Source organism: Erpetoichthys calabaricus, chromosome 8 (assembly GCF_900747795.2).
Source record: "Erpetoichthys calabaricus chromosome 8, fErpCal1.3, whole genome shotgun sequence".
Classification (NCBI taxonomy): Eukaryota; Metazoa; Chordata; class Cladistia; order Polypteriformes; family Polypteridae; genus Erpetoichthys; species Erpetoichthys calabaricus.
Genome location: NC_041401.2, coordinates 115,449,394 through 115,477,121, shown reverse-complemented (window position 1 = coordinate 115,477,121; position 27,728 = coordinate 115,449,394). Strand labels below are relative to the sequence as shown.

Here is a 27,728-nt window from a genome sequence, read left to right as displayed (position 1 = left end):
GTGGTGGGAGATGAATCCTCAAGTGAGGACCCGGGACAGCTGGAGGACTTTACCTCCCCATCGCTTACGCCAGCAACCTCCCCAGACCAGACATCTGCTATGAACCAGGACGAGTAGCAGCAGGGGGTGTGCGTGATGCTGCGTCGGGCACAGAGGAAGCAGAGACTGCCACTCAGACATAGTTTGCCCACCTGCAATGAGCCGACAGCAACTTAGATTTTGCATTCAAACAAGCCCACATTGCGAATGACTATCTGGAGAAGGAGTACCCGAACTTTAAAACACCACACTTTTTAATTAAGGATGGTTTCTTGTATCAGGTATGATTGCATGGGGGATGGGTGGATTGAGCAGTTGGTGGTGCCAAGCGGGCAGAAGGAGTTCATCTCAGTGTGAAGAAGACGAGGGAACACATTTCAAAATGTTTTTATTGGCCGAATATGGGCTGGGATGTGGAGCAGTTTTACAGGACGTGTCCCAACTGTCAGATTGTTTCTGCTCATAGACCCGCTAGGGCCCCCCTTTCACCAATGCCTATGTTGGATGTAGAGAGGGTGGGGTTGGATATTGTGGACCCACTCCCAATGAGTAAAATTAGTTTTCAGTATATGCTCATGTTGGTTGACTATGCGATAAGATACCCTGAGGTGGCCGTTCTACAGAGGGCGAATACACAGACTGTCGCTAAAGCACTCTCATAAATGTTCATGCATATTGGCATTCCACGTGAAATTTTAACTGACCAGGGTACGGTCTTCATCTCTCTCGTGATGAAGCAGCTGTGTTAGAGCCTTGCAATTAAGCAATTGAGTACCATTGTTTACCATCTACAGACAAATGGCCTGACTGAACGGTTTAATAAAACATTGAAACAGATGATACGGCATGTAGCCAAAGACAACCCAACCTCCTGGGATACTGTGTTGCATTTTCTTCAGTTTGCTGTTTGGGAGTCCCTCCAAGCATCCACTGTGTTGAATCCATTCGAACTGCTGTTTGGCTCGCAACCCTGCAGGGTGTTAGATATTTTTCAGGAGGAATGGATGGGATTCTACGATCCACCTCGCGAGGGGAGATTTGTTAATAGAGTTGTTTTGTTCCAAGATCAGATTCTGAAATTGTCCTGTATTGTGGTGGAACATATGCAGCAAGAACAGAAGGCGCAAAAACATAATTATGACAAGAAAAGCAAACTCTGTAAGTTTAAGAAGGGGATCAGGCGCTAGTGTTGATCCCTTTGCACCTACATAAATTTCAGGTGAAATGGCTCGGCCCAGCAGTAGTGGAAGAGCATATTAGTCCAGTGAATTATAAAGTCAGAATTCCCGGTTGGCGAGGAAGCCTTTGCAGGTTTTGCATACTAATCTGTTGAAAGAGTAGCACGACCAATGCAAGGCGACTGAAGTCGCTATTGGTGATGACTTGACGAATGCACAGAAGGCAGAGTTGCTGACACTAATTGGAAGGAACTCTGATGTTGTTTCGACCTTGCCTGACTGGACAGAAACTGCGGAACACAAGATCATAACTGCACCCAATGTTGCTGTATCACCAGGGAATAGGGAAGGTGATACACGAGGAGGTGAAACAAATTCTCAAATTGGGGGGATTATCTGCGAAAGCAAAAGCAAGTAGCGGAGCCTATTGTTCTGGTCTCAAAACTAGAAAGTTTGGTCTGGTTTTGTATAGATTTCCGGCACTTGAACAAGATTTCCAAGTTTGATGTGTACAAGATGCCATATATAGATGACCTGTTGGAGAAACTCGGTCAAGCCTTGTTTATGTCCACCTTGGATCTCACAAAAGGTTACTGGCAGGTGCCCTGGAGGAATCGAGTTGCAAGAAAACTGCATTCAGTACCCCAGATATGCTGTTCGAAGTTCACCAGGCTCCCTTTCAGTCTCCATGGGACTCTGTTGCCTTTTCAGTGGATGATGGACCAGATCCTGTGTCCACATTCCATGTACATGGGAGCATATCTCAATGATATGATCATTTTTAGTAATGACTAGAGATCTCACCACGACTGACTGCAGGCAGTGCTTTACAGTTTGAGGCTGGTGGGGTTGACAGTTAACCCCAAGTAACCTATTATTTGGGGTATTCCATGGGGAAGGGTCTGCTCAAGCCTCAGATGGACAAGATGGGGGAGGTGCTCTCTGGGTGCTACAGGTGGTTTATTCCCAATTTTGTGCATCGGGCCACCCCCCTCACTGACTTGACAAAGGGCATTAAGAATTGTAGTATTGTCTGGACCGATGCCTGTGACAGAACCTTCTCAGACTTAAAAGCCGCTTTATCCTCATTCCCAGTTCTGCAGAATCCAGACATTTCTGCAGATGGATGCAAGTGCTTTCAGTTTAGGGGCAGTGCTTTTTCAATGTTATTAGGGGGAAGAACACCCCATCACATTTCTCAGCAGGAACCTGCTTCCCTGGGAGCTAAAATATTCAACCATAGAGAAGGAATGTTTAGCGATTAAGTGGGGAGTGGAGACACTCCAGTACTACTTGTCGGGGTGGCGGTTTACCCTGGTGACTGACCATGCTCCACTTCAGTGGCTTTACAGACAGAAGGATGTGAATGCCCGGCTTCAGTGGTTTATTAGTTTACAGCCGTTTGCTTTTGATGTTTGCCACAGTTCAAGGGCTGCGCACGTCAACTCTGATGTTCTCTCGTGCCTGGCCAAGCCCAGCTTGAGCAGTCACTTTGCCTATACCGGTACAGACAAAGCCTAATGGGGGATGTGAGATTTTTGAACTCTTTTGAGACCCTCTGCAATGGGGCGACAGGCTGAAATGCGATTTACGCATCTGTCAAGGGCTGCTTGTCCGTCGCTGAGGCAACCTCAGTTTTGCAGCACCTCACAGGTTTGCAGCACCACAGAGGCAATGGCAAGCTCACCGCCTCTGTGTGCAACGCATCTGTCGCCTGATGGGTGACGCAGGGAACAGTGTACCTTGGCCACTGACCTGGCCCCGCCTCTGTCTGTGTGTAGTAGAGTGGTAGCTCCTGCTACAATAAATACCCTTGCTATTTCTGTTTCAAATTGAATAAAACTGGTTTTCCTGAAGTCCTTAGACTCGGCCTTGTCTTTTGGGGTGCATGGCAGAGACTCACACGTCAGAATGAATATATGGGGGCAGCTCCTTGTGGATAACTTTTTGTTTTAGAATTAAAAGTTACAACGGTTAAAGACTGACGGCAGGAATATTTATTCAAAAACTAAATATGAAATTCTTAGTAATATATATTGATTAATTTCGGGACCCCTGCATCCCAGGTTAGGCCTTGTGTAAGTCCAGTTGTGATGAAAACTAAAAATATTTTTAGTTAATTATTTTTTATTTCTATTTGTCTTTCCAGCTACTTTAATAGTGTTGTTTAGTTTTAGTTTTTCATTTCGGTTTTGTTAATTATTTTATTTCAGTTTACAAAATTTTTTTTTTATTAGTAGTTTCAGATTTGATTTTTAGTTTTTCGTTACCTTTAATAACCTTGGTTTGGTATTCCAAACTTATTCCATTTAAGAATTATGGAAGCCATTGTGCTCTTAGGAACACTAGAATCCCTGAAGCCTACAAAAAAAAAGTCGTAATGGTGGGACACCAAAAATTCCTTTGCATGTCTTCGTCAGTATTTTTGTTTTGCAAATGTATTAATCAGCACTGGCAGCAGGCAGCCTTGTAATCAAGAGGTTGGATGTTCGATCCCGGGTTCTCCCCATTTTAAGTAGTGAGCTACTATTATTATTACTATTACATAATAAAAACATACATTTGAATTGAGTCTTCAGCTGCATTGGTGGGGGATGGGATAGCAGGCTGCTTGCTGCTTGTGCTGATTGAAACATTTGCAAAACAAAGGTGCTGATGAAGTGGTGCGAAGGAATTTAACGTGGCCCGGCATTATGACTTTTCTCGTAGGCTTCAGGGATTCTAGTGTTAATTCTTCAGAAATGTTTTCTCAGCCTTCCTGAGGTCAGTGCCTTTAAGCTACGCAGGCCATTCCTTTGACGTCATGGCTTGGTTTTTGCTGTGACACATATTGTCAGTTGTGGGTCCTTATGTAGACAGGTCTGTGCTTTTTCTAATCATGTGCAATCAATTGAGTTTGCCACATATGCACTGCAAACAAGATGTAGAAAAATCTCAGTAGAATGGGATGCACCTGAACCAGATTTCATGTGCCATAGCTAAGGGTCTGAATGCTTTTGTCAATATATTTCAGTTTTTTATTTTAATACATTTACAAAAGATCCTAAAATCTTGTTTTGGCTTTGTCATGTTGTGTGATTTGGGGAAAAACGATTTTAGAATAAGACTGCAACATAACAAAATGTGTAAAAAGTCTGAAAGCATTCTGAAGGCACTGTATCTGTCAATATTCCAAGCACTGTGTTTTTTTTAGTGTTAGGGGCACTTCTTACTCAATTAAATCTAGGTTATAATGCATTATCAGGTCAGTTTTAAAAAGGCCTTAATTCAAAATGTAGGTGTCAGCAATACAGACATTCCACACTTAGCCCAAGGTGTTCTTCAAGTTTTGAAGTACTCAGCTACTTCAGAAAAGTAGGCAGCCAAGAGTTGGAATTGGTGTCCGTGGTTTCATGCTATATAAGCAGAAACAGAAATCCCCTGTATTTATTTGTAGTACTTTTATTAAGACATGTAATATATGTTTTGTCTTTTTACCAAAATGGAGAGTCTATTGTATGTAAATCCACTAGACATTTATCATTTTACACATCTTTGTTTTACTAATGCAAAGTAAAATGTTAATTTTCAGTATATTCAGTTAAATTTACGTAGGCAAAGCAATCATCTCTAGCTTGTCTGTTGATGCATCCTCCAAGTATGGCTGCTACTACAGTGACTTAGCATAAGAGTTTCATGGATAAGAATGCAGGCTATATTAATGATCCCACTGGATCTGGCTGATCAGACTCCACTCTCCATAGAAATGACAATTTATAAAGTTTGTCTTTTATTATTGTAAAAACTAGGGGGCTCCTCCCCTGCTAGCTTTGCTCGCCCATCCCTGGGTTTGGTTTACCGGATATACAATTTAAAGAGATTGTTAGTTTCATGGGAATTGTAACATATGCATTATTTTCGCTTTTACTTTAAAACTTTTGTAAAAACAATACTTTATTTCCGGCTCCGGGTGTGGTTATCTCTTTCTCGCAGGACGTATAACACTGGTCGCGTTGTGAAGGGGGTGCGCTGAATGCACGCTAAGGAGAAGCAGTCGGATCATCTGCTGTTGTTTTAAGAGCTGGGAGCACATGAAGTGTGTCTACCAACAGCAATCCAACAACTGCTATGTTAGATGTCCATGGACTTGTTTTAAACGATGTCTCACTGCCTTGTCTTGTGTGATGTTGTAAAAACAATACTTGTCCTTTATTTCCGGCCCCGGACGTGGTTAAATCTCTTTCTCGCAGGACGTATAACGCTACTCGCGTTGTCAAGGGGGGGTGGGGGGGGGGTTGGCTGAACGCATGCTAAGGAGATGCCGTCGGATCATCTGCTGTCTTGTTGCTGCTGTTGCTGCTGTCGCATTGCCTATCGATAATTATGAAGCCTGTATAGCAGCTGTCCTTTTGCCACTTCACGTTTCTGCCGCTCGCGTTGTGAAGGGTTTTGGGGGGGGTTAGGGTGGCTGAACGCATATTCCAATAAAAATAATGAAAGATTAAAAAGAGTGCTAATAAATACAACAAAACTGGGAGAGATCACATTTAACAAACTCTATCATAAGCTTATATTTGTAGCTATGTTACCTAATACTTAAGAGCTACATAAGCAAAGAGATGCTGATTGAGAACATCAGTGGGAGTTGTGATTATTCTGAAAACAATTTAGAAAGCATGTTAATTTAACTCCTGAATGCCTTTATCTTTAAGTATAACTACTTGTTCATTGCTAATATAATTGTAAAGCTTACTTAAGCAGTATTATTGATATGATATCTAACTAAAGATTAAATGGTGAAAGGCTACTGGAAATATTATTGGCAAAATACCAATTATGCAGCATTCATTAGGCCAAATTATATAAAGAATGGCAAATAACTATGAACATTTTATAACACAAGAAAAATTTAGTAGGACCTACTATCTAAAGAACATTAACTTGTGCTTCTAAGAAACTGAAAAGTGTAATTTGACTCACCTGGAAAAGCCAAATGATCCTCACTGAATAACTGAAAGTCTAGAGGGTTGAGTTGAATAAGTTTCAATTCCATATAGTAAAAAATCAATGCTCCACATCTTTGTGAAACGTTACTGTTACTATGTTAATAGTCAATTAGTTAAGGTATATGATAGTATCTGCGGTGGGTTGGCACCCTGCCCGGGATTGTTTCCTGCCTTGTGCCCTGTGTTGGCTGGGATTGGCTCCAGCAGACCCCCGTGACCCTGTGTTCGGATTCAGCGGGTTGGAAAATGGATGGATGGATGGATATGATAGTATGGTGTCAGATATTATTTTTTTTTCTTCATTGTGTGGCATTGTGAAGTTCAGGTCTCCATATGAATTATACTAAGAGGAGAAAATAAAATACAATAAATGACTGCCGGGGATATGGAAATGATTATTAGTTGGACTCTTTCCTGTGTAGTGAGGCATAGTAGGAGTCTGGTCAGGTCCCACTCTACCCGTTTTATTTTAATTTTGTAGTTGTTGCAAGTGTGTCTCATTTTGTGTGTAAATCACTGCTCGACACATGTTGCAGTTTGTGTGCATTTTATTAGCGAAGAGGTTTGGAGGGTAAAATAGATAAATAGAACTTTATTTATTTTGTCCCCATGGGGAAATTTGGCTTTTTACAGAAGCTCTTTAACTAAATAAATACACAGATAAGTAAATATATATATATACATACACGCAGTATAGTTTGGACACAACAAAATGACTAAAAAGGAAGAAAACTAAAAAGAAAGAAAAACTTCTGACTTGGCAGTCACATTCACAGTAAGGCATATTGCTGTTGATATAAAGGAGCCACAGTAGTGTTTCTTGACACATTTTTGCTGAATAATTCATTGGCTGAAAGTATTCACTGTTAGTGTTTCAGAGAGAGGAAGTGCAGCATTGTTCATTATGACATTTAGTTTTGTTTTAATGCTGTGCTTTGCTACTACCCCCAGGGGGTCCACCGTATGTTCCATAACTGAGCCTCACCTTTTAGTTAGTGTTAATTCGGTGGACCTCTCATGAAATGATGTTACCAGCCCAGCACACTGCAGGGTAGAAAACTGCACTTGACATCATAGAGTTATTTAAGCTGTGAAGGATGTTATTATCTTCATTAAAGGAATGCTGTCTCCTAAGAACAAAGAGCCTGCTCTGCCCTTTCTTATATAGTTCCTCTGTGTTATGAGACCAGTCCACCCTGTCATTGATTTAGATCCCCAAGTACTTGTAGGAGTTCACCGTCTTTACACCCACTCCCTGAATAGTGACTAGACATAGAGGCTGTTTAGTGCAGTGAAAGTCAATAACCAGTTTCTTGGGTTTGCTGATGTTTCTACACCAAGAACCAAAGTTCTTCACCTGACTCCTGTACTCTGTTTCATCTCCCTTATCAATACACCCCATAAACGCAGAGTCATCTAAGAATTTCTGCAAGTGACATGATCTAGTATTATATTTATAGTCTGAGATATACAGATTGAAGTGAAAAGCAGACAGTTCCTTGTGGTACTCCAGTGTTGCTCACATCTATTTGAGAAACATAGTTCTTGAGTCTCTCACACTGGGGTCTGCCTGACAGATATTACATTATCCAGAACACCATCCACCTGCATAACTATGAGCTTACCCTTTAACAGAGATGGGTGGATGGTGTTGAAAACACTGTAAAAATCAAAAAAACATAATCCTCACAGTTTTGTCAGGTAAGCCTTGTGGAGTAGATAAATAATTGCATTCTCAACTCCGATCTTTATGCCCACCCCGTATATATAAAAGAAACATATATATACTGTACATTTATATTCATCAATCCATCCATTATCCAACCCGCTATAGCCTAACTACAGGGTCATGAGGGTCTGCTGGAGCCAATCTCAGCCAACGCAGAGCGCAAGGCAGGAAACAAACCCCGGGCAGGGCGCCAGCCCACCGCAGGGAGCGCACACACACACACACACACACCAAGCACACACTAGGGACAATTTAGGATTGCCAATGCACCTAACCTGCATATCTTTGGACTGTGGGAGGAAACCTGATCTGGCATTGGATGTTCATTCGGTGTATGACTAGTGTAAAACAGTCAGTAAAAAGTGTTGGCGCACAAGCAGGGTAGTCCCTTTTAAAAGATGGTAATGATGGATAATGAAGAGCACATGAGGGTGCAAAACACTAACAGCTCAAGTATCTAAGAAAGGAAAGGAACTTCTCAGAGGTCAGTATTCTTAAGATGCAGGTTTGACAATGAAGAACTACTTCCAGTGGCCTCTGGATCTTTATAGTAGATTTCTGATAGAGGCACGGCCTTAGAGGATATGTAAGTAATGTCATTCATCTTCCAACTGGCATTCCTCTGAACTTCAGGTGAAAAGTAAGACGCTGTTACTGACAGAGCCCCCTCTTGACATGGGATGGTGTTGCTAACCATTTCGGAGAGCTAAAGAAGTGCTTATGCTTTAACCCAGTTTCAAAGTTCTCCTTCTATTCATATTAATCTATAAGAGATTAGACTCCCCTTTGCCTTGCTGAACATGTTAATGTTTATATTCTAGAGCAGTGGTTTTCAAATTGTGGTAGGCAGTAAGCATAAGTTAAGTGGTTTGCAAGGTGATGCTTATTGTATGTGGGCAAAAGTTGGATGTGCATGTTAATGTTTTCATTTAAATGCATGTATGTAAAATAATTGTGGTAACAATAGCATTAAGTTTATGTGAAGGAATTACTGTTGACTGTAGATTGTACACTGTATCTTTGACTCTAGCAAAGCAGTCTTTCGTCTAAAACACATTGAAAGACACTTTTTTGGAGCATATACTACATGTAAGATACTGGCTTTTGTAATTCTAAATATTAGGAATATTACTGTTGTTGCTACAGAGCAAGAGTTTAAAATGACCTATAAACAAATTATTAAGAATTATGGTTTGGATTTATTCACTAATGATGTTTGAAAAAGCATTGAATGTCACAAAAAGTATTTGAGAGCACAATTTACATTATCAGAACAGTAATTTTGATTCTCCTTTATTATGACGATCCTGAGCATATATACATTTCTGTGAGGTAGTTTTGCTGATGTACTTTGTGTAATGCTATTATTTCTAAGTATTGACTGTAAGTGCTTTCAGGATGGGAAAGTGGTATATAAATAAAATGTATTAGTTATATTTCTATTGAAAACTGAATGAAAGCATTGTTTCAGTTTAGATACAAAAAGCATGATGAGAGGGAGAAGGTGAATGTTATTTGCTGACCATAGATTGTTAATTATAACATTGTACCCAGTGACAAGCCCCATTTATTATTACAGATAACTATTGTGTAGCAAGTTGGTTAATTGGCAGTTTATATCAACTGCAGCTAAGTACTGCATGAGTTAGTAGGTGTTTCTTATAAAACTGAATTTAAATAAACACAGCATGTCTTAAACATTTTGGTTACAACTATTACAGTGATAATTTGTTCCTGTAACATGGTAGTATTGCATCATACTTTACAATTGCTAAAGAAGACAGTTTATAAAAATTAAAAGAACATAAAAATTTGAGAAATGAGAGGAGACTATTCAGGCTTATTTACTTAGTTACCTAGGTAAATTTTCCCAGTATCTCATGCAGTTTTTTTAAGTTCCAGTGTTTCAACTTATGTGTCATAACTTTGTTTTTTCGTTCCAGATTCTTGTTACTCTATATAAAAATGTTTTCTGTCTTCAGTCTTAAATATACTTCCTCTTAATATCTACCAATGTTCTTCAGCACGATTGACTGATTAATGTAAAGAATTCTGCTAGATCATCTTAATGCCTTTGAAAATCTGAATTGGCTTTGCCTGCAGCCTTTTCTGTTCAAGACTAAAGAGATTTAGTTTCCTTAGCCTGCCAGAGCAGGATATGTCTGTTAGTACTGTTATGCACTGAGCTGCTCACCGCACATCTTCTAGTGCTGCGGTATTTTTCTAAATTTAGGGATGATATAATTGCGCTACAATATTTGTAATTTCATTCTGTGCCTGCCCTTTGTGTTTAATAATATAAAATGTTTATTTTATATTATACAGTATACTGTACATGTAGCAACCACAGTCTTTGTATTTTAGAGCACACGATTGTTAGTTTTATTCAAAAAGGTTTATGTGATGTGCAATGCCATCAAAAAGTTATTTAGACCCCTTCACTTTTTAAACCTTGTGACAGATGACTGGGGGTCAGGACATGTCAATGGCCGTACCTCCTCCAAGACATGAGAGGGTAGCCCCCCTTGTTTGTATTGGGGCCTCCGACAGGGGGCACCTGAACAGCTCCAGAGCCTTGGTCTGCAGCACTTCCACCACACCCAGAAGTGCTGCTTGAAGAGGAGCTGGATTCCCTTGAAGCACTTCCGCCACACCCGGAAGTGCTGCTGGAAGTTGATCAGGGAGCACCTGGAGCACTTGCGAGTGCAGTATAAAAGAGGTCCTCTCACTCCATTTGGGGAGCCGGAGTCAGGTGGCAGAGGACAGAGCTTGCGAGAGAGGAGTGGAGGCGGCAGTGAAGAAGGAAAGGAAAGGAAAAGGACTGAGTAATTGGATTCGTGATTTGTGCATTATCCTGTGTGCTGAAAAGAACAAAATAATAAATGTGTGTGCTTTTGGGATTTCTGAGTCTGTGTGTCTGTCTGTGTCGAGGCTGATCTTCCACAACCTTTTGTTATGTTGCAGCAATATGCTGAAATCTTTTAAATTATTTTTGTCCTTTATGACGCAACACTCATTATCTCAGAATGAAAAAGCAAATACAGGATTTTAGAAGGTTTTTTTTTAATTTTTAAAAATAGAAAACAGAAATATCATATTCAAACTATTCAGTGATTGCACCCTTGTACTTATTTGAATTATCTTTGACAGATATTGTAGTCTCCAGTCTTCTTTGGTACCGTGCAACAAGCTTCACATCCCAGGATTTGGAAATTGTCCGCCATTCTTCTCTATAGTTCCTTTCAGGCTCTACCAGGATGGATGGACACAGTTAGTGGAAAGGTGTTTTCTGGTCTCTCTCTTTGATCGAATTCAAGTCTGGGTTATGGCTGGGCCTCCCAAGAATATTCACATACTTGACCCCAAGCGACTCCTGTGCAGTCTTATCTTTGTGCTTAGGGTCTTTTTACTGTCTGAGGTCCAGAGAACTCTGGAGCAGTTTTTCATTTTCATTAAGGATATCTGTGTATTTCGTGCATTTAAGCATTCCCTCAACCCTGTCTAGTCTCCTAATCCATACTACTGAAAATTAACCCAATAGCATGATGCTGCCACCACCATACTTCACTGTTGGAATGTTATTATTGTAGGTGATGAGTGCTGCCTTGTTTCCTGTAGATGTGACACTTAAATTTGAAGTCAGACAGGTCAATATTGTGTTTAATCTGTCCTTATTTTAGTATTTTAGGTGCCTTTTGGTAAATTTCAAGTGGGAGTTTTTGTTATGTGTCGACTCAAAGCCCAAATTAGTGGAATGATAAATACAATGGAATGTACCTGAGCCAGATTTAAGTCCCGTAGCAAAGGGTCTGAATACTTCTGTCAGTGTGATATTTCAGCTTTTTTATCTTTAATAAGTTTGCAAAAATTCCTAAAATTGAGCTTTTACTTTGTTATTCAGGAGCATTATGTGTTGCATGGTAAAGGGAAAAAGTAATTTAAAACATTTTGCAAAAGGATGCAACCTAACAAAAAAGTGTAAAAAGTTAATGGGTCCGAATACATTCTGAAGGCACTTATTTAAAAAAAGAGATTAATTTGTGTTTGTTTTTTCTGTTTAATACAGATTTCAGAGAGCTTTGAAAGGAAGCACAGTATTTTTGTGTAAATGGTGTAATACATCTTAGGTTTTTGTGCATTTCTTTCTACAATCTTGTTTTTGGTTATGTTCAAGATTCAGAGGAGGCTGATGTTTATTTTTTTCATTTTAGTCTTGCTCTGCAGGATGCCTCACAAGGTAGGATTTATAGTGATCAGTTCCTCTGGGCATGAGGACGGCTACAGTGCTAAGGAGCTGATGGTCCATGCTCCAACTGTCAGTGGGTGGAGGTCAGCCAGGTAATTATTTTAAAAGAGTAATATGTTTTTGTGTAAAGACACTGATTTTATAGTAACAAATTGTTTAATTATGGTATCTCTCAAATACAACCTAATATGTAAAAAGTAACATCTTCTGTGTTGTGGTCTAAATGAAGGTATCTAATTCCACACAAAGTATTTTCTTGAAAAAACACAGTGTTATACAATTTAGAAGACCCATTTGAGAGTGAATAGTGGAATTATGTTTTAAGAGGTTGCATCGTAGTTCAAAACACTGTGCTAGAGTGGTGTCCAATTTCTTGTGTCCTTGGTACAATGTAAGCACTTTTTTAACAAAATCTTTAATGATAATTACACACAATTTATGCCACTTACAGAAGGCAGCAATAAGTTCAAATCACATAAACTGGCACATTCAGAAAGATATTTTCAGGGCAAGTACATTTACTTAAGTGAATTTTTTTGTGTATACATCGGATAAAATGATGTCAGTATTTTTGTGTTAATTCATTTTATTTAGTGTAACATCCATCTCTGGCTCACACCATCAAAAATTGATGTTTAGTTTTATATACTTGGGCAACATGGTGTTACAGGAGAAAGCATCAATCGTTATTCTTTATTATCTAAGTCTTACATGAGGCAACACAGAATATCTTATTATCAAGTGTCCTCTGCGCTGTATATATACAATTCAATGATTAGATCACAATTTCAAGGAATTCATTACATAATCAGATAACTTTTAACATGATTAGTTACACCCAGTTGCTAACGGGACATGCCAAACGTTGAGACGTTGAATAACCACAATTAACCCTGTCCAGTATGTTGATTGATAGTCCTCTCAGTTTAGGATTAAGTAACTTTAAAATGTGTCCAACAGTATGTTACAGGCAAAGGGTTTACATGTTCACTCCTTTTCTAGAGGTCTGTGAGACAATGGGCTCTTCGTTTTTAATCCAGCTGGGATCATCAACAGGAAACTTAGCCTAAGCATTACAATACATCAACAATTATGCCCTTAAATATGACCTTCTCTTAAGCTTCTATATATTTTTGCCATAAAGTCACTAAAAATGCCTTTATCATCTATATATATAAAATCCCAATGTGCGTCCAGGTGTCCGTGTGTGGGTGTCTTCTGATGATGTGCGCATGCGCGGGGCATGGTGCGATGCACGATATTACTGTCAGAGAAATTATCTACGAACGCCTTTATTCGCCGCGCTCAATTGAGGTCGCCCTTTTGAAGCTCGCCTTTTTGCGCGCGCCCTTATTGAATAGAGCCGTACAAGACAGTATTACTGTCACAGAAAATTAAAGACACACAATACACGGCGGCATCCCACGAAGAATGGTCAGCTCAGCAAGTAAACATCAACAAAAGAAAGGCTGAAAGAAGGAAAAATATGACCAACAAAAAGAATGAGGTCAAAGTCCCTTGCCATTTAATATAGACTGTTCCTACTAATGTTTATGCACTACGGTTCTAGCGCCCGTTATTGTAACGGGCTAAATGAGTAGTAGTGAATAATAAAATAACAGCTTCAGCCTTTAAGCATAAGCTCAGAAGATAAAATATTAAACTCAAGCACAAACTCAGCAGATAATAAATTTGGGCTTCTTGTAACAATTACCTGGTCACCTGCTATGTGCAATTTGAACCAGGGTGCAAATTCAGCTCTTACAAGGGAGAGTAAAGAGAAGATTTTTCTTTTTTTTTGGGGGAAAGTGTTTTTGTTTAATGTATTAACATTGGTGTTTCACTGGTTATAGACACCTTTTAGAGTGCACCAGTCAATTGGTGTGGAATCCCTTTAAAGAGCACAGCAGTAACAAAAACAAAAAACTAGAACATAATTAAGCTGTTTGAGCAAGTCATATGTTGTATGAAAATGTGTATAATACTGGGAAACCACTTATACTTGGGACCTTTGTTAATGATACTTCATAGAAACACATGAGGAGAGGAAAAAGAAATTCCAACATAAGCTCAGTATGTGTGCTTCTGAGGCTGTGCTTCTGAATTTACATTCTTCTTTTGCAAATGCTGATATGTTTTCAGTTAACACAGCCATTTTTACTTGCAGATTTCAAACTTATTAATTGAAGAAGCAATGACCAGTAACAAATTAAAACTGACAACAGAAATAAAAAATAAATTGAAATAAGATGTTCTACCTTTGCTAGGGTAACTTTAAATTGTCCCTTTGTCCTTTGACTGGTTTAGTGTCTAATTGGAGGTCTAACCTGGAAGTTTACTTTCTTTTTTAGCATATATACACAGCCAGTCAAATGATTTCTCATTTTTCCAATTTTTATTGAAGTTTTAAGCAGTTTAAGTCCAGTGAATTACTGGAAATGGTGCAAAGGTAAGCAGTAATCTGCCAGAAGTTTAAAAAGAAAGCTTACATTACCAAAAACTGAAAATAATCTAATATTAAAGGCATTTTTCATCCATCCATCCATCCATCCACTTTCCAACCCGCTGAATCCGAACACAGGGTCACGGGGGTCTGCTGGAGCCAATCCCAGCCAACACAGGGCACAAGGCAGGGAACCAATCCCGGGCAGGGTGCCAACCCACCACAGAGCATTTTTCATGGAACAAGCAATTGTTTAACAACGTTTCTGCAGCAAAAGATGTTAATTAAGCCTTGAACATTGATGCAAACAGTTTCTACAGGTGTCCTAGCTTTTGTTTATTATTACAAATCCTCCATCTGTACAGAAAAAGTGTTGAAACAAAAGGTGTTGCTTCATCCTCTGAAGCATTATTTGGACTATATTGTACTGTGTATTGCTATCATAGTGGTGAGAAAAAGACATCTAACAAAGGAAGACAGACAGGTTATTAAAACCCTTATGAGTGCAGGTCTTTCCTGTAGATAACTTGCAAAGAAAGCCTATATCACCGAACACAACTTAAAAACTAGAGAAAACTTTCTCTTTGGTCTCATCCATTTCGGGAGATAGACGTCTAAGACGGATCTCTGTTAGTAGTGGTGTTATTTATCCTTTTTTTATCATCCTGAAGTACCCTGTATTTACTCAACCCGCCAAGTCAAGCAGACAAATCAACATTCTGTCAACTGATACTTGGGCTTGGGTTTTTACTCATTGACAGCAACATGTAAATTGAATAATTTCTTTTTCTTTAATTACAGTCCTGAATAAAAATGCACATTTTTGTTATATCTTTTGTTAAAGTGTTTATTTGATATTTGGACTTCAGTCTTCAAACATTATACACTTCACGTCAGTATTTTGTCATTACTATAACATGAAAAAAAGTTTCTTTTTTAATTATGTGTTCAGTATTTCTTGCCTCACATTTTCTGTCATCCTACATTTACCCAGATTGTTGTAGACACAGAACACACATGAAATGTATGTGTTCCAAATAACGATATATATTATTTACCCTATAGAATTCCAGACACTTTACACCCAGATAAATAGACTTGAGCTGGGAGAACTTCAGCTGTGTCTGTCGGGGATGGGATAGCAGGCTGCTTGCTGCTTGTACTGATTGACACATTTGCAAAACAAAGATGCTGATGAAGAGGTGCGAGGAAATTTAAGGTGGCTTGGCATTACAACTTTTTTCGTAGGCTTCAGGGATTCTAGTGTTAAGCAAACGCTTTCAGGAAACTTTAAAGGTATGCTGGAAAAAATACAGGAAAATAAATTTAGAGCACTTGGTACTCAGTTTGAAGACGTTAAGCAAATGTTCACAACTCATATTGAAGTTGTTGAAGAACTGGCATCTACTGCTGACGGAAAACCAATGGCTGCAAATTCTGAATGCAAAGTGCTCGGAGACAAACTAGCTGTACTGGAAGATGGATACAGAAGGAATAATATAATTGAAAGTCTCCCTGAAAACCGTGGAAGTCCAAACCCCATGAAATTCATAGCTGAACTATTCTCTAAAATAATTAGAGAGGACTTCAAATAAGACACCGAGATAGCAGCAGGTTACCACATACATGGATCGAATGCCTCAATAAACCTAGAAGCCTCTTTGTGCGTTTTGAGAAATTATAGTCTAAATTAAATATAATGTTACTTCTTAGACAGAAACAAGAGGTTATGTTTGACAATAACCGCATTCGTATTTTATATATGTTTTAGGAGATAGCCCGGACACAGACAGATGGACATCATTTAAAAGTCCAACATATGTTTATTTAATTATTAAAATGCACAAACCCAGTGCTGCAGCACCAATCACCCCCAAAGTCCAGGTGTCTTTCCACACTGCCTTTCCTCTCTTCAGGCCGCCTCTTTCCTCTCCCAGACCTCGTCCTCTTCCACCCGACTCCAGCCCTGAATAAAGGGAGGCGGCCCCTTTTATTATCCCCTGGATGTGATCCAGGTGTACTCCGGCAATCTTCCACCGACATGCCCCCAGTGTGGCGGAAGTGCCGGCTGAATCCCCGGAAGCACTCCGGGTGTCCCTGCTCCTCTTCCCCCAGCACTTCCTGGTGTGGCAGAAGTGCTGAGGTCCAGGGCTATCCAGGCATTGGGGCGCCCCCTGGCGGTGCCCACGGGCCCCTACAGGGTTGAGCTTCAAAGCTCTGTACCCGTGGCCCTCACAGCAACCAGGGCGGTCGCCCCCTCGTGGTCTGGAGGAGGCGTGAGCCCTCCTCCGGTTCTCCTGGGCGTCCCGGCTGGGTACCACCCCCAGCCGCGTGCCACTATATATATATAATATATAATGTAGTGAAAGCCAACCCTGACACAAACAGATGCAAGAGGCAAAAGGTCAAAGCACATGTTTTATTTTCTTCTCCCTTGGTGGGAAACATCTTCTCCATTTCCTACAGGCACAACACAGTCCAAATAGCACCAGCACAATATACAAATCATTTCCCTTCTCTTTCTCTTTCTCTTTCTATCTCCTCCATTCCTCCCAGCAAGCTTTGTCTCCCTCCTCCCAACTCTGGCTCCCCGAGTTTTGGCTGCTGGCCCTTTATAAGGCATCCAGAAGTGCTCCAGGTGCTTGTTGACTTAATTCTGGCAGCACTTTCGGGTGTGGAGGAAGTGCTGCTCTCCAGGGCTCAGCAGCAGCTGCAGCACCCCCTGGCAGCTTCCACGGATCCCAACAGGGCTGCACCAAACTCCCAACTCCCATGAAGCCCTGAGGGAGTCCTTGGCACCGCTGCAACCCAGGGGGACTGCTGTCTAGTGCTCTGTGGGAATTAATGCTCTGGCCTTGCTTGCTCCCCCAGTCCTTCCAGTGTAGAGGAGTCCATCTGCCACACTGCCCCTTCTTCAGCTGAGGCTTATGGGGTGAAGCAGCCCATCCTGCGAGGGCTGTTTCTCTCAAGGACGGGGAGTCAACGTATCTGGGTCCACAGCTCCTCCCTGCAACAACACAAGAAGAAATGGACGGGGAGGGGCTGCCCTGATGTCACCCCTTGGCGCCTACTGCCGTTCTCAACGGACAGCACCTGCAGCCATGGCCCAGATTTTGGCATTCATAGCACTGTTGTTGCCCTCCAGCTCATACCCTGTTGGACTGGAAGCAGGACAGAAAGTCCTGCTTCGTTCTGTGCCCAGCTTAGTTTGGTGTGTTTGTCTGCCCCAATGCAGCGAAGCCCTGCACTGCACCAGAGTGAACAGGCTTTTGTCCTGCAATGTTTGGAGACCCAGTTTTCTTTTTCTGGGTTCTCCGCTTACTCTGGTGCGCACCGACAGTCTGGGTCTCCCTATGGGTTGAAAAGAGACCCCGTGCCATCTGCACCCCTATAGACTTAAGTGAGACCGTCGCCGGCATTTGAGGCGGGGTGCTGTGGCAGCCGCCGCTTACCAACCTCACATGCACCTTTACTGTTCCCAGCCCCACTGTGTGACCGGTCGTCTCACTTGTGTTCATTGTTGGGTGTAGTGGCTACTTTGCGTCAGGAGCTGACCAGTAGCAGCATGCTTTCACTCTGCTTCCCCTTTTCATTTATGGTGCATGCGTTACTTACTTGTACCGCCACATCCTTCTGACTGGAGAGTCCAGCGCCTGGCTGCACCACCCCAGCCACTCCTGTACACTTGTCAATGGCGCGCCGACCTTCTTCTCCAGCCTCTCAATAGTCTGCCACAGCAGACACAGGACCTGCAAGAGAGACTGCACAGGCTGGAGCACACTTTCTAGGTCCCATACATCCGACAACAAGTTTCTTCGGTTGCTGGTGGATTCGGGTTTATCTCATCCATACCCGCCGACCAAGAGCTATTGAGGACCTGCGCCTTCTGTGCAAGCCCCTTCGGATGTTCTTTGGGATTAGGGTGGAGGTTCACCGTCCCTGCCTGTATTCTTTTGGTGGTGGGATCCTGACGCACATCCTCCACCCCCTTACTTTTTACATGGGGTGTTTCTTGGCTCTCCACCGCCACTCCTCCATCGGCTTGACATCATTGGGGGGAAGACTCCAGGCGCTCCTTCTCTTCTCTTGTTCTTCGAAGTTTGCAATGTAATACCAGTAATTATCAATGCAGACAGAGAATCACTGACCATAAAAATATAATGCACACATTTAGAGACTACTATAAGTCCTTATATTCAGTTTAAAGAAGACAAGACACAACCTAATGCGTTTTTGAATGCATTACAAATACCACAACTACATACTCTTAGTGCAGAGGAATTGGATATACCTCTAGCACTCTCAGAATTGCTAGATGCTATAAACTCACTTCAGAGTGGGAAAGCAGCAGGCCCTGATGGCTACCCTGCCAAATTTTATAAAAATTTTATAAAGAATTTCAATTAAGTTAGCTCCTATTTTATTAGTAACATTTACAGAAGCTAGAGACAATCAAATTGTACCTCAAACTTTTCGCCAAGCAATAATTACTGTTTTTCCTAAGAAAATTAAGGACTTATTACAATGTGCATTATACAGACCAATCTCACTTCTGAATAATGATGTTAAGATACTCTCCAAAGTTCTAGCTTGAAGGATTGAAAAAGTGCTTGCTTTGGTATTATCACAATACCAAACTGGATTTATTAAAGGCAGACACTTCGCTTCCAGTCTTTGACGCATGTTTAATTTAATATATTCATTCACCCACAAAGTGTAACACCCCAGAGATGAATATTGTTGGATGCAGAAAAAGCATTCTATATGGTTGAATGGGACTACCTTTTCACTACATTGAAGTAATTTCGGTTTGGCCCGAACATATCTACATGGATCAAACTACCATCTAACAGTTAAGAAGCTTCAGGTTAAATTAACAACATTATTTTAGACTACTTCAAAGTAGAACATGGTACTAGACAAGGATGGCTTCTGTCACCACTGCTTTTTGCAATTGCCTTTGAACCACTGGCAGTTCACTTTTCGAAAAGCTTATGAGGTAAAGGGGATTATCAGTGAAGGACTTGAACAGAAAATATCACTATATGTCGATGATATGCTACTATATATATTAGATCCACAAAATACTGTGCCTGCAGTCCTAACAGCACTAGCAGAATTTCAAAATATTTATGGACTCAAAATTAATGTGGGGCGGCACGGTGGCGCAGTGGGTAGCGCTGCTGCCTCACAGTTGGGAGATCTGGGGACCTGGGTTCGCTTCCCGGGTCCTCCCTGCGTGGAGTTTGCATGTTCTCCCCGTGTCTGTGTGGGTTTCCTCCGGGCGCTCCGGTTTCCTCCCACAGTCCAAAGACATGCAGGTTAGGTGGATTGGCGATCCTAAATTGGCCCTAGTGTGTGCTTGGTGTGTGGATGTGTTTGTGTGTGTCCTGCGGTGGGTTGGCACCCTGCCCGGAATTGGTTCCTGCCTTGTGCCCTGTGTTGGCTGGGATTGGCTCCAGTAGACCCCTGTGACCCTGTGTTCGGATTCAGCGGGTTGGAAAATGGATGGATGGATGGAAATTAATGTGAATAAAAGTGTTTTTTTTCCAAACTCTCTAGCACACAATGCTACATTGAGCATCTTCACTTTTATCATCACAGATTAGTTTAAATACCTAGGGGTAAACATCACAAGTTAACATAAAGCTCTTTATCAACAAAATGTTGCCTTCTGCATGGAATAACCCAAGCAAGACTTACATAGATGGTCTACCCTTCATCTCACTTCAGCTGGAAGAATTAATATTGTCAAGATAAATATCCTTCCTAAGCTTGTTTTTCTATTTCAAAGCATTCCAATATACATTAACAAATATTTTTTTAAGAAGTTAGATTCAATCATAACCTCATTTATTTGGAATTGAAAGCATCCGTGCATCCACAGGGTGACCCTACAAAGACCTAAGGCTGAAGGTGACATGGCTCTACCTAACTTTCAATTTTGTCACTGGGGAGCAAATATTCAAGCTATAAAAACCTGCACATTGACACAAATAGATGAACACACACAGGCTTGGTCCGCAATAGAAATAAAATACTGCAGTAATTCTTTATATTCCTTGCTTTCTACCCTAGTAAATTCGAGTTATCGCCAATATACTGTACTAGCAACCCGATTGTGCTTCATTCACTCAGAATATGGAACTAATGTAGGAAGTACTTCAAGACAGAGAAGCTTTTATCTGTGGTACCTCTGTACTATAACCACTTTTTCCACCCTCTCAAATGTATGCAGTTTTTAATGTTTGGAAAACATTCAGGATTAAATCACTTAGAGATTTGTACATAGATCATGTCTTTTTATCTTATGAACAATTACACTCCAAATTTTACTTTCCATCAACACAATTCTTTCACTACCTCCAAATTATAAACTTTGCTAAACACAATCTGCCCAATTTTCCTCACCACCCACCTACTTCTATTCCGGAAGAAATATTGATTAGTTTTGAGAACTCAGGCAGCATTTCTGTAATATATAAAAACACTTTAAAGTCCTTTCCTTTCAAAGGCCCCAGAGTAAAGTGGGAAAAGGATCTCTTATTCAACATTTCAGAAAGGAGTGGAAGTCAGCCATGCAAAGAATTCACTCTAGCTCCATATGCGCAAAGCATATAATTATTCAACTTAAAATCTTTTATCAAGCACATCTGATGCGTTTAAAATTGTCCAAAATATTTCCAGGGCAAGATCCAACCTACGAACATTGCAATCGAGCTCAAGCCTCATTGGGCCATATGTTTTGGGCATGCACCAAATTAACATCATTCTGGACCAAAATTTTTAAATGCCTATCAGACAGCCTTGGTGTCACAATCTCTCCTTATCCATTAACAGCTGTGTTTGGTGTACTCTCAGATGGGCTTAAAGCGGAGAAGGAGAAATAAACCGTACTTGCCTTTACTTCACTATTGGCACATAGACTTATCTTGCTCAACTGGACGAATCCTAACCCACCTCTTTTAAGTCAGTGGGCAACTGATGTTATATACTATTTGAAATTGGAAAAAATAGAATTATCACTTAGAGGATCTGTGCAACACTTTTTAAAAACCTGACAGGTTCTAATCAATAACATTTTAGAATAAATTTTTACTCTGTCTCTTGGCCTAGCTCATTTTCTCACTTGGGGGGTTGATTTGAACTTAGTTTTGTCGAGTTTGACCTGCTTGCATGGAATGTTACTTGCTTTTAATAAATTCAATAAAATGTTTTAAAAAAGAAACTCTGACAGGAACAAGTCTGGCAGACCCAAAACCACAACCGAATCAGGAGACAAAATTTTGAGTCAGCATCTTGCATAACAGGCACCTCACAGGACAACAACTTCAAGGTTAGCTGTGCAGTATCTATGTCTCCAATTGTTTATTTGTTCTGTGCTTTAATTTCAGAGTACATTGAGACTGGCAGTGGTTCTTGGCTCAGGCAAACCTCTTATTCTACTTTAATATTTCTTATTCTAAAACTTTAGCAGTGGCTTTCTTGCTGCCACATGATCTGTCAGACCTTCAGCTTGAAGTCTTCTCTTCACAGTTGAGCAAGACAGCACAGTGGCTTAGGCTGATGCTTCACAAATCTAGCATCCTAGGTTTGAATCCCGTGTCTGTATGTTGTTCACATGGAGTTTGCATGTTTGCCTGTGTGTGTTTTCCTGCCACATCCCCAAAGACATATGGGTTAGGTTTATTGGTGATTCATGCTTGCTCCCAGTATAAGTAAGAGTGTGGGTATAAGTATTCCCTGAGATGGACTGGCACCCTTGTCACCCTGTTAAGGATGGCTTCCTGCCTTGAGTTCAGGCTGCAGTCCTCTCCAACCCTTCCTTGAATTAAGCAGGTTTGACTGACTGACCTTTATAATGTAACATAAGGCAAATTGGCATCTTTTCTCAAATAATAGCTGCAGCTCGTGTTAAAGAATGCTTTTTTGTCTGCTTTTTTTCTTTTTCTTAGGTTTTGCTCATATCCGCAAGATATTGTCATCCAGCTGGTGGAGCGGTGTCATATTCGAAAATTGCAGTTACTGGCACACCAGTATATGATTTCTGCAAAAATTGAATTCTACATAAGTGACAGTTTACCCGAGTACTTTTCTTCAAGCAACTCAGATAGATTCCGCAGACTTGGGTCAGAATGTTTTCTTTGAATCTCACCTTAATATTAGTAATTTTTTAACTTTGATTAGTAATGTTTTAACCTTGATTAGAAAAATAAAGATGTGATTTATTTACCTAGCAGCAAACATGGGAATAAACATCTATGTATCGCTTACTCTATACAGTATGGTATAACAATTTTTTGAAATTGTGAAAATAATGCAAAGTTGTATAAATGTAAATAAAGTGAGAGTATTACTTAGGAAACTGATGCAAATATACTAGCAAGCTTCACAACAAACGCATAGTAGCTAAAGATCAAGCAAGCTTTTTTTCTTCTTTCTCAAGAACTTAAGGTATTGTAAACAAGTTGTGGTTCAAACATATGCACAAAAATATTCAGAAAACTTTATGACATCACGTTTCATACATGCGTGTATGTATATATATGTGTGTGTGTGTATATATATATATATATGTGTGTGTGCGTGTGCGTGTGTGTGTGTGTATATATATATATATATATATATATGTAAACCTAATAATTTTACTAAAGAAAGAGCTTTGAGTTACTGAGAAAGTAGTAGAATTTATCTATTTTACTTGAAAAGCAAAAGTGCCAGTTTGCTTATCTGTGTTTGCATCTGCTGAAACTGGCAGCCAATGCAGAGTAATTGCAAACTGAATGTGAAGCTAATCAGTGTACCTAATAAATATATAGGTTTAGTTGCTCTGTGTCCCAAAAGATAATGTTAATGTTTGGTTAACTGGCAGTGTGTTCTTACTGCACTTACAAGTACAATTTGTGATATATATTTTTTATTTTTAATCCAGACCACTTCAAATCAGTGGATAGGACCATAAAACTAGTACTTTGTGGAAGACTGTCCGTGCCGTAAAGGCCTGTGGTGTTATGGGTCCACAGCTCTCTCAGCAAAGGCCAGTTTTAATTAAATAAATGATCACTGCGCTTGCGGCGTTGTAAGGGGCGTGGTAGTGTGGCTGAAGTGGTTTCCGGGTGGATTTGTGCTGTGGGCGTGTCTCACCTAAGTGCACAGGTGAGGGACGGTCCGCAGCGTAATTGATCCCGGGAACTGTTGATTGCCACAGCTGCCACGTCCATTATATATAGAGAAGCCTGAGACGGTTAGGGGAGAGAAAAGAGAAGGAAACGGAGGTTGCAGAAGGAAGCAGGAAGGGAGCGAGTGAGAGAAAGCCGGTGAAGGAAAGCGAGAGAGAGCAGGCACGCGGCAGCTGAGCAGACAGCCTGGGTGTTTGGCCGACACCCAGGGAAGTAGTAGATGTGGTCACTCCGTAGAGATTACTTTTACGAAGGACGGGAGTGACCGGGAGATGAGTGACTCTCCGCTTAAGGCTGCGGAAGGCAGCAGGAGTCGGGACTTGGGACGTGGTGTCCCCAGCGTGAGAGCCTTAGTCGTTGTGGAATTCCAAGTCACTGTCAGGAGGGGCTGACCGGAGCCAAGGATCGGTAAGGCGACTGACAGTAGTAGTGGCAGCAGAAGCACTTTGAGAAGGTCAGCTGCAGAGAGAGCGTCTCGCCTGCTCCAGGGCCCTAACGGGAGAAGCAGGTGAGACGCTAGTTTAAAAGAAGCACCTGGCTTGGCATTTGGTTTTTAAGAAAGACTGCTTCCTGCACAACGTTTTAACCTCGGTTATAAAGGATTGTGTTTTTCTATTTTAACTTCCACACGTTTGTTTTACTGGATTATTTATTTATTGGATTTATTGAACTTTGAAAGCACTGCACTATTTATTTGAACACTCATTGTTTTTGAATGGTTGTTGAATAAAAGCACTTTTGCACTTTTGAACCATCCCCTTGCTCCATTGTTATTGCCTCACTGTCTAGCTCATCGGTGACATTACCGACGGTGTTGGGTTCAAGGGCTCCCGAACTGAAGATGGGAGCATGGAGCAAAACCCGCATCGTCACAAGGCCCCTGTAAAGTTTCAAATCAAATGTTTGTTTTTATTATGTATGAGTAATAAAAATTGCAGCTCACTACTCAAAATGGTAAATGTTGGAGGACCCAGGGAGAAGATTCATCTTTCAATATGATAATGACCCTAAGCATACGGCCAAAGTGACACTGGAATGGCTCATAAACAGAAGGTTGAATGTTTTGAAATGGCCAAGTCAAAGCTCTGATCTTAACCCTGTTGACAATCTGTGGCACTATTGGAAAACTGCTGTCCAGATGTGGCATCTCAACAACCTACTGTAGAGGAGCTCTCTAAATTCTGCCAAGAAGAATAGGGAAGAATCACTCCTGAACAATGTGTAAAACTGGTACATACTTACCCCATGATGTAATACAGAATCTGGAATTCCCTGTGCTTATATAGACACTAGGACAGATACAGCATTTGGAAACCTTTAAGTGGGACATCTTAGATGTAAAAAAGTAATAGACATCTCCAGGCTATGATTCATTTAGCAGGAGAGGAGAACAATGTATAGTCAACATCTTTTAATAAGATAAATGTCCAACAAAGTCTTTTGAAGTTCCTGTACGTCTTTCAGGCTGTCTGGGACAGTCTGAGAAATGCAAACAATCCTCATACCTGGCCATAAAACTCTCTTGCCTCTATTTAAACCATGTTGTAATGTGTTAAATTTTAGCATGAGTTTAATTTCCCATTCTTTTCTCTCTTGCTGTGTTCTGAAGTGCCCATAAGCACTGTGACTTTAAAGTCCCTTTAACAGTGTCCATGGCTGTTGAACTGAGCTGCTATAGCAACATATCTGTTGCCATGTTTAATGTGGAACCTATGTAAGTTTATTCTTTGGCAGAGTGTCCAGTTTCTCCCACATAGAATGCATGTTGGGACATTTCATACAGAGAATTAGATAGAACACATTAAATTATCTGCAGCAAAATGATCGCTTGGGAGATGTGCCATTTTCTGTTGGTTCACTTAGGGAGCTTTGAACAATTAGTTGCTGCAGGTTTGGTTGTTGTCAGTATGCCAGGAGGGGTGGTTATTGAAAATTTTTTTTCAGCGTTTCGTCATTGTTTAGCATTGGCTGAAATTCTTTTATAATTTTTCGAAGTGCTTCAAGATGGGGGTTATAGGTGACAACAAGGGGAATGCTGTTCTTGTTGGCTTTGTTTTTATATTCCTGAAGGTTGTCTCTGAGTATGGCAGTAGCTCTATTTATTTGAGTGTCTGTTGTTTTGGGGGCATAACCATGTCAGATGAAGTCTTGTCTAAGCTCCTGCAGTTGTTTATGCCGGTCTGTTGGGTCTGAGCAAATATGGCAGTAACGTATTGCTTAGCTGAAAATAATGGAGTGCCTTATATGCTTGGGGTGGAAGCTATCACTTCTCAGGTAAGTCCGTCTGTCTGTCCGTTTGTGAAAAAAGAGGATACAAGGGTGTTATCTTTCAGTTGAACAGTGGTGTTGGTGTCAAGGAAGCTGACTTCTGTTTTTGAGAAATTAAGCTTCAGCTTTATTTTAATCTTTCTAGTTAGCCAATAAAGGTGTCATTTTGCTTAACTTCTCACTACATCCACAATGGCTAACACAGTCCAACACCCTAGTACTATAGTCATAAAAGTCACGAAAGAAACACACCATACTTTCACCTACGTTTGTGGAGTGCTTTTGAGGCAGTCAGCCGTTTTAAGTTTACTGAACTCTCTGTCACTGCTGACCTAAATTGGGCGTGTCATATCTGAGATATCCAAGAAAAGTCTTGCTTTATCTGTCTGCGGTCGCAAACACCTGTATGTTCACAGTGCAATCCATCCTCACTTGCTGTGTTAGAGATTGATATGAGACCAGCTCAGTTCAGGACTGCAAAACTCTACAGCTGGAAATGAAGTCAACTTAGAGTATTACTGAAACATGTTTCTCCTTTGCAACTTATTGTTGTACTGACAATTTAATGAACGTTTCCGGTATTATTGTGTGGGTTATTTTTTGTCTGTTGTTATGGCCCCTGAACTGGATTGGTGCTCCTTCCAAGGCTGACTCCCTACCCTACTCACAATGGTTAGAGTGTAGGTTCTGTCCAGCCATGAATGTGAATTGGATTACAACTGAGTTTGAGAGAGAGAGTTCTTATGTTTAACTCCTTATTTAAGTAGTTGACATTTTCTGCTTTCATTCAATGAAGTTTTTCTTTTCTGGTTGTGGCCCACCAGGCTGGCACTGCCAGCTGAACCCGACATAGCCAACCGTGGGACACAAGTTCAAGGCACACCAGGTTTATTTTTGTTTTTCCCTTGTAGGAAACACCTTTCCCAGTTCCCCACAAGTATAACACATTACAAAGCACAGCACAATGCACAAACAATTAATCCCTTCCTTTACTCCTTGGGTCAAGATTTGTCGCTCCTCCTTCCGAGTCTGGCTCTCCGAGTAGTGGCTGCTGGCTCCTTTTATAACACACCCAGAAGTGCTCCAGGTGCTTGATTACTCGTTTCTGGCAGCACTTCAGGGTGTGGCAGAAGAACTGCCCAAAAGGGCTCAACAGCTCCTGCTGCAGCACCCCCTGGCGGCATCTGCAGATCCCAACAGGGCTGCACCACACTCCAACTCCCATGAAGCCCTGCGGGAGTCTGAGGCACCACTGCAACCCAGGTGGTTTGCCATCTAATGTCCCCGGGTGAGGTAACGCTCTGGCTGCGCTTGCTCCCCCGGTTCTCCCAGCGTGGATGTGTCCCAGCCGGGTAAGAGCCCCGGCTGCACGCTACACTGGTATAACATTTAAAATGTACAATTATTATTTTTTCTTTTTTTATTATTATTATTTAATATTTAATTTTAATTTACTTTTCCTGCCAGTTATGTTTACTTGGTTTTATTATCTGAATAACTAGAAACAGTGAAACAAAAAACACAAATTAGTGCAGAAAATCATGAATGGAGTGGCTACTTAAGTGACATTCACAAGTTAATGCTTATTAGAAAGCAACAGCTAAAATAAGTAGCACATTTTCAAATAAAACAAGTGGGATTAGAAAAATGTAGGTACTTCC

At 40.8% G+C, this 27,728-nt stretch overlaps 1 protein-coding gene across 1 annotated transcript in view; it reads left to right on the top strand.

Moving 5' to 3' along the window:
* The window catches only part of cep104 (centrosomal protein 104), a 203,366-nt gene that overhangs the window by 7,646 nt on the left and 167,992 nt on the right, over nt 1-27,728 (top strand). Inside the window, exons 3-4 of the mRNA XM_028807321.2 lie at nt 12,143-12,269; nt 22,576-22,749. Of these exons, the coding sequence (XP_028663154.2) occupies nt 12,157-12,269; nt 22,576-22,749 (287 nt within the window). The 5' untranslated portion in view covers nt 12,143-12,156. The remainder of the gene's footprint in view (nt 1-12,142; nt 12,270-22,575; nt 22,750-27,728) is intronic.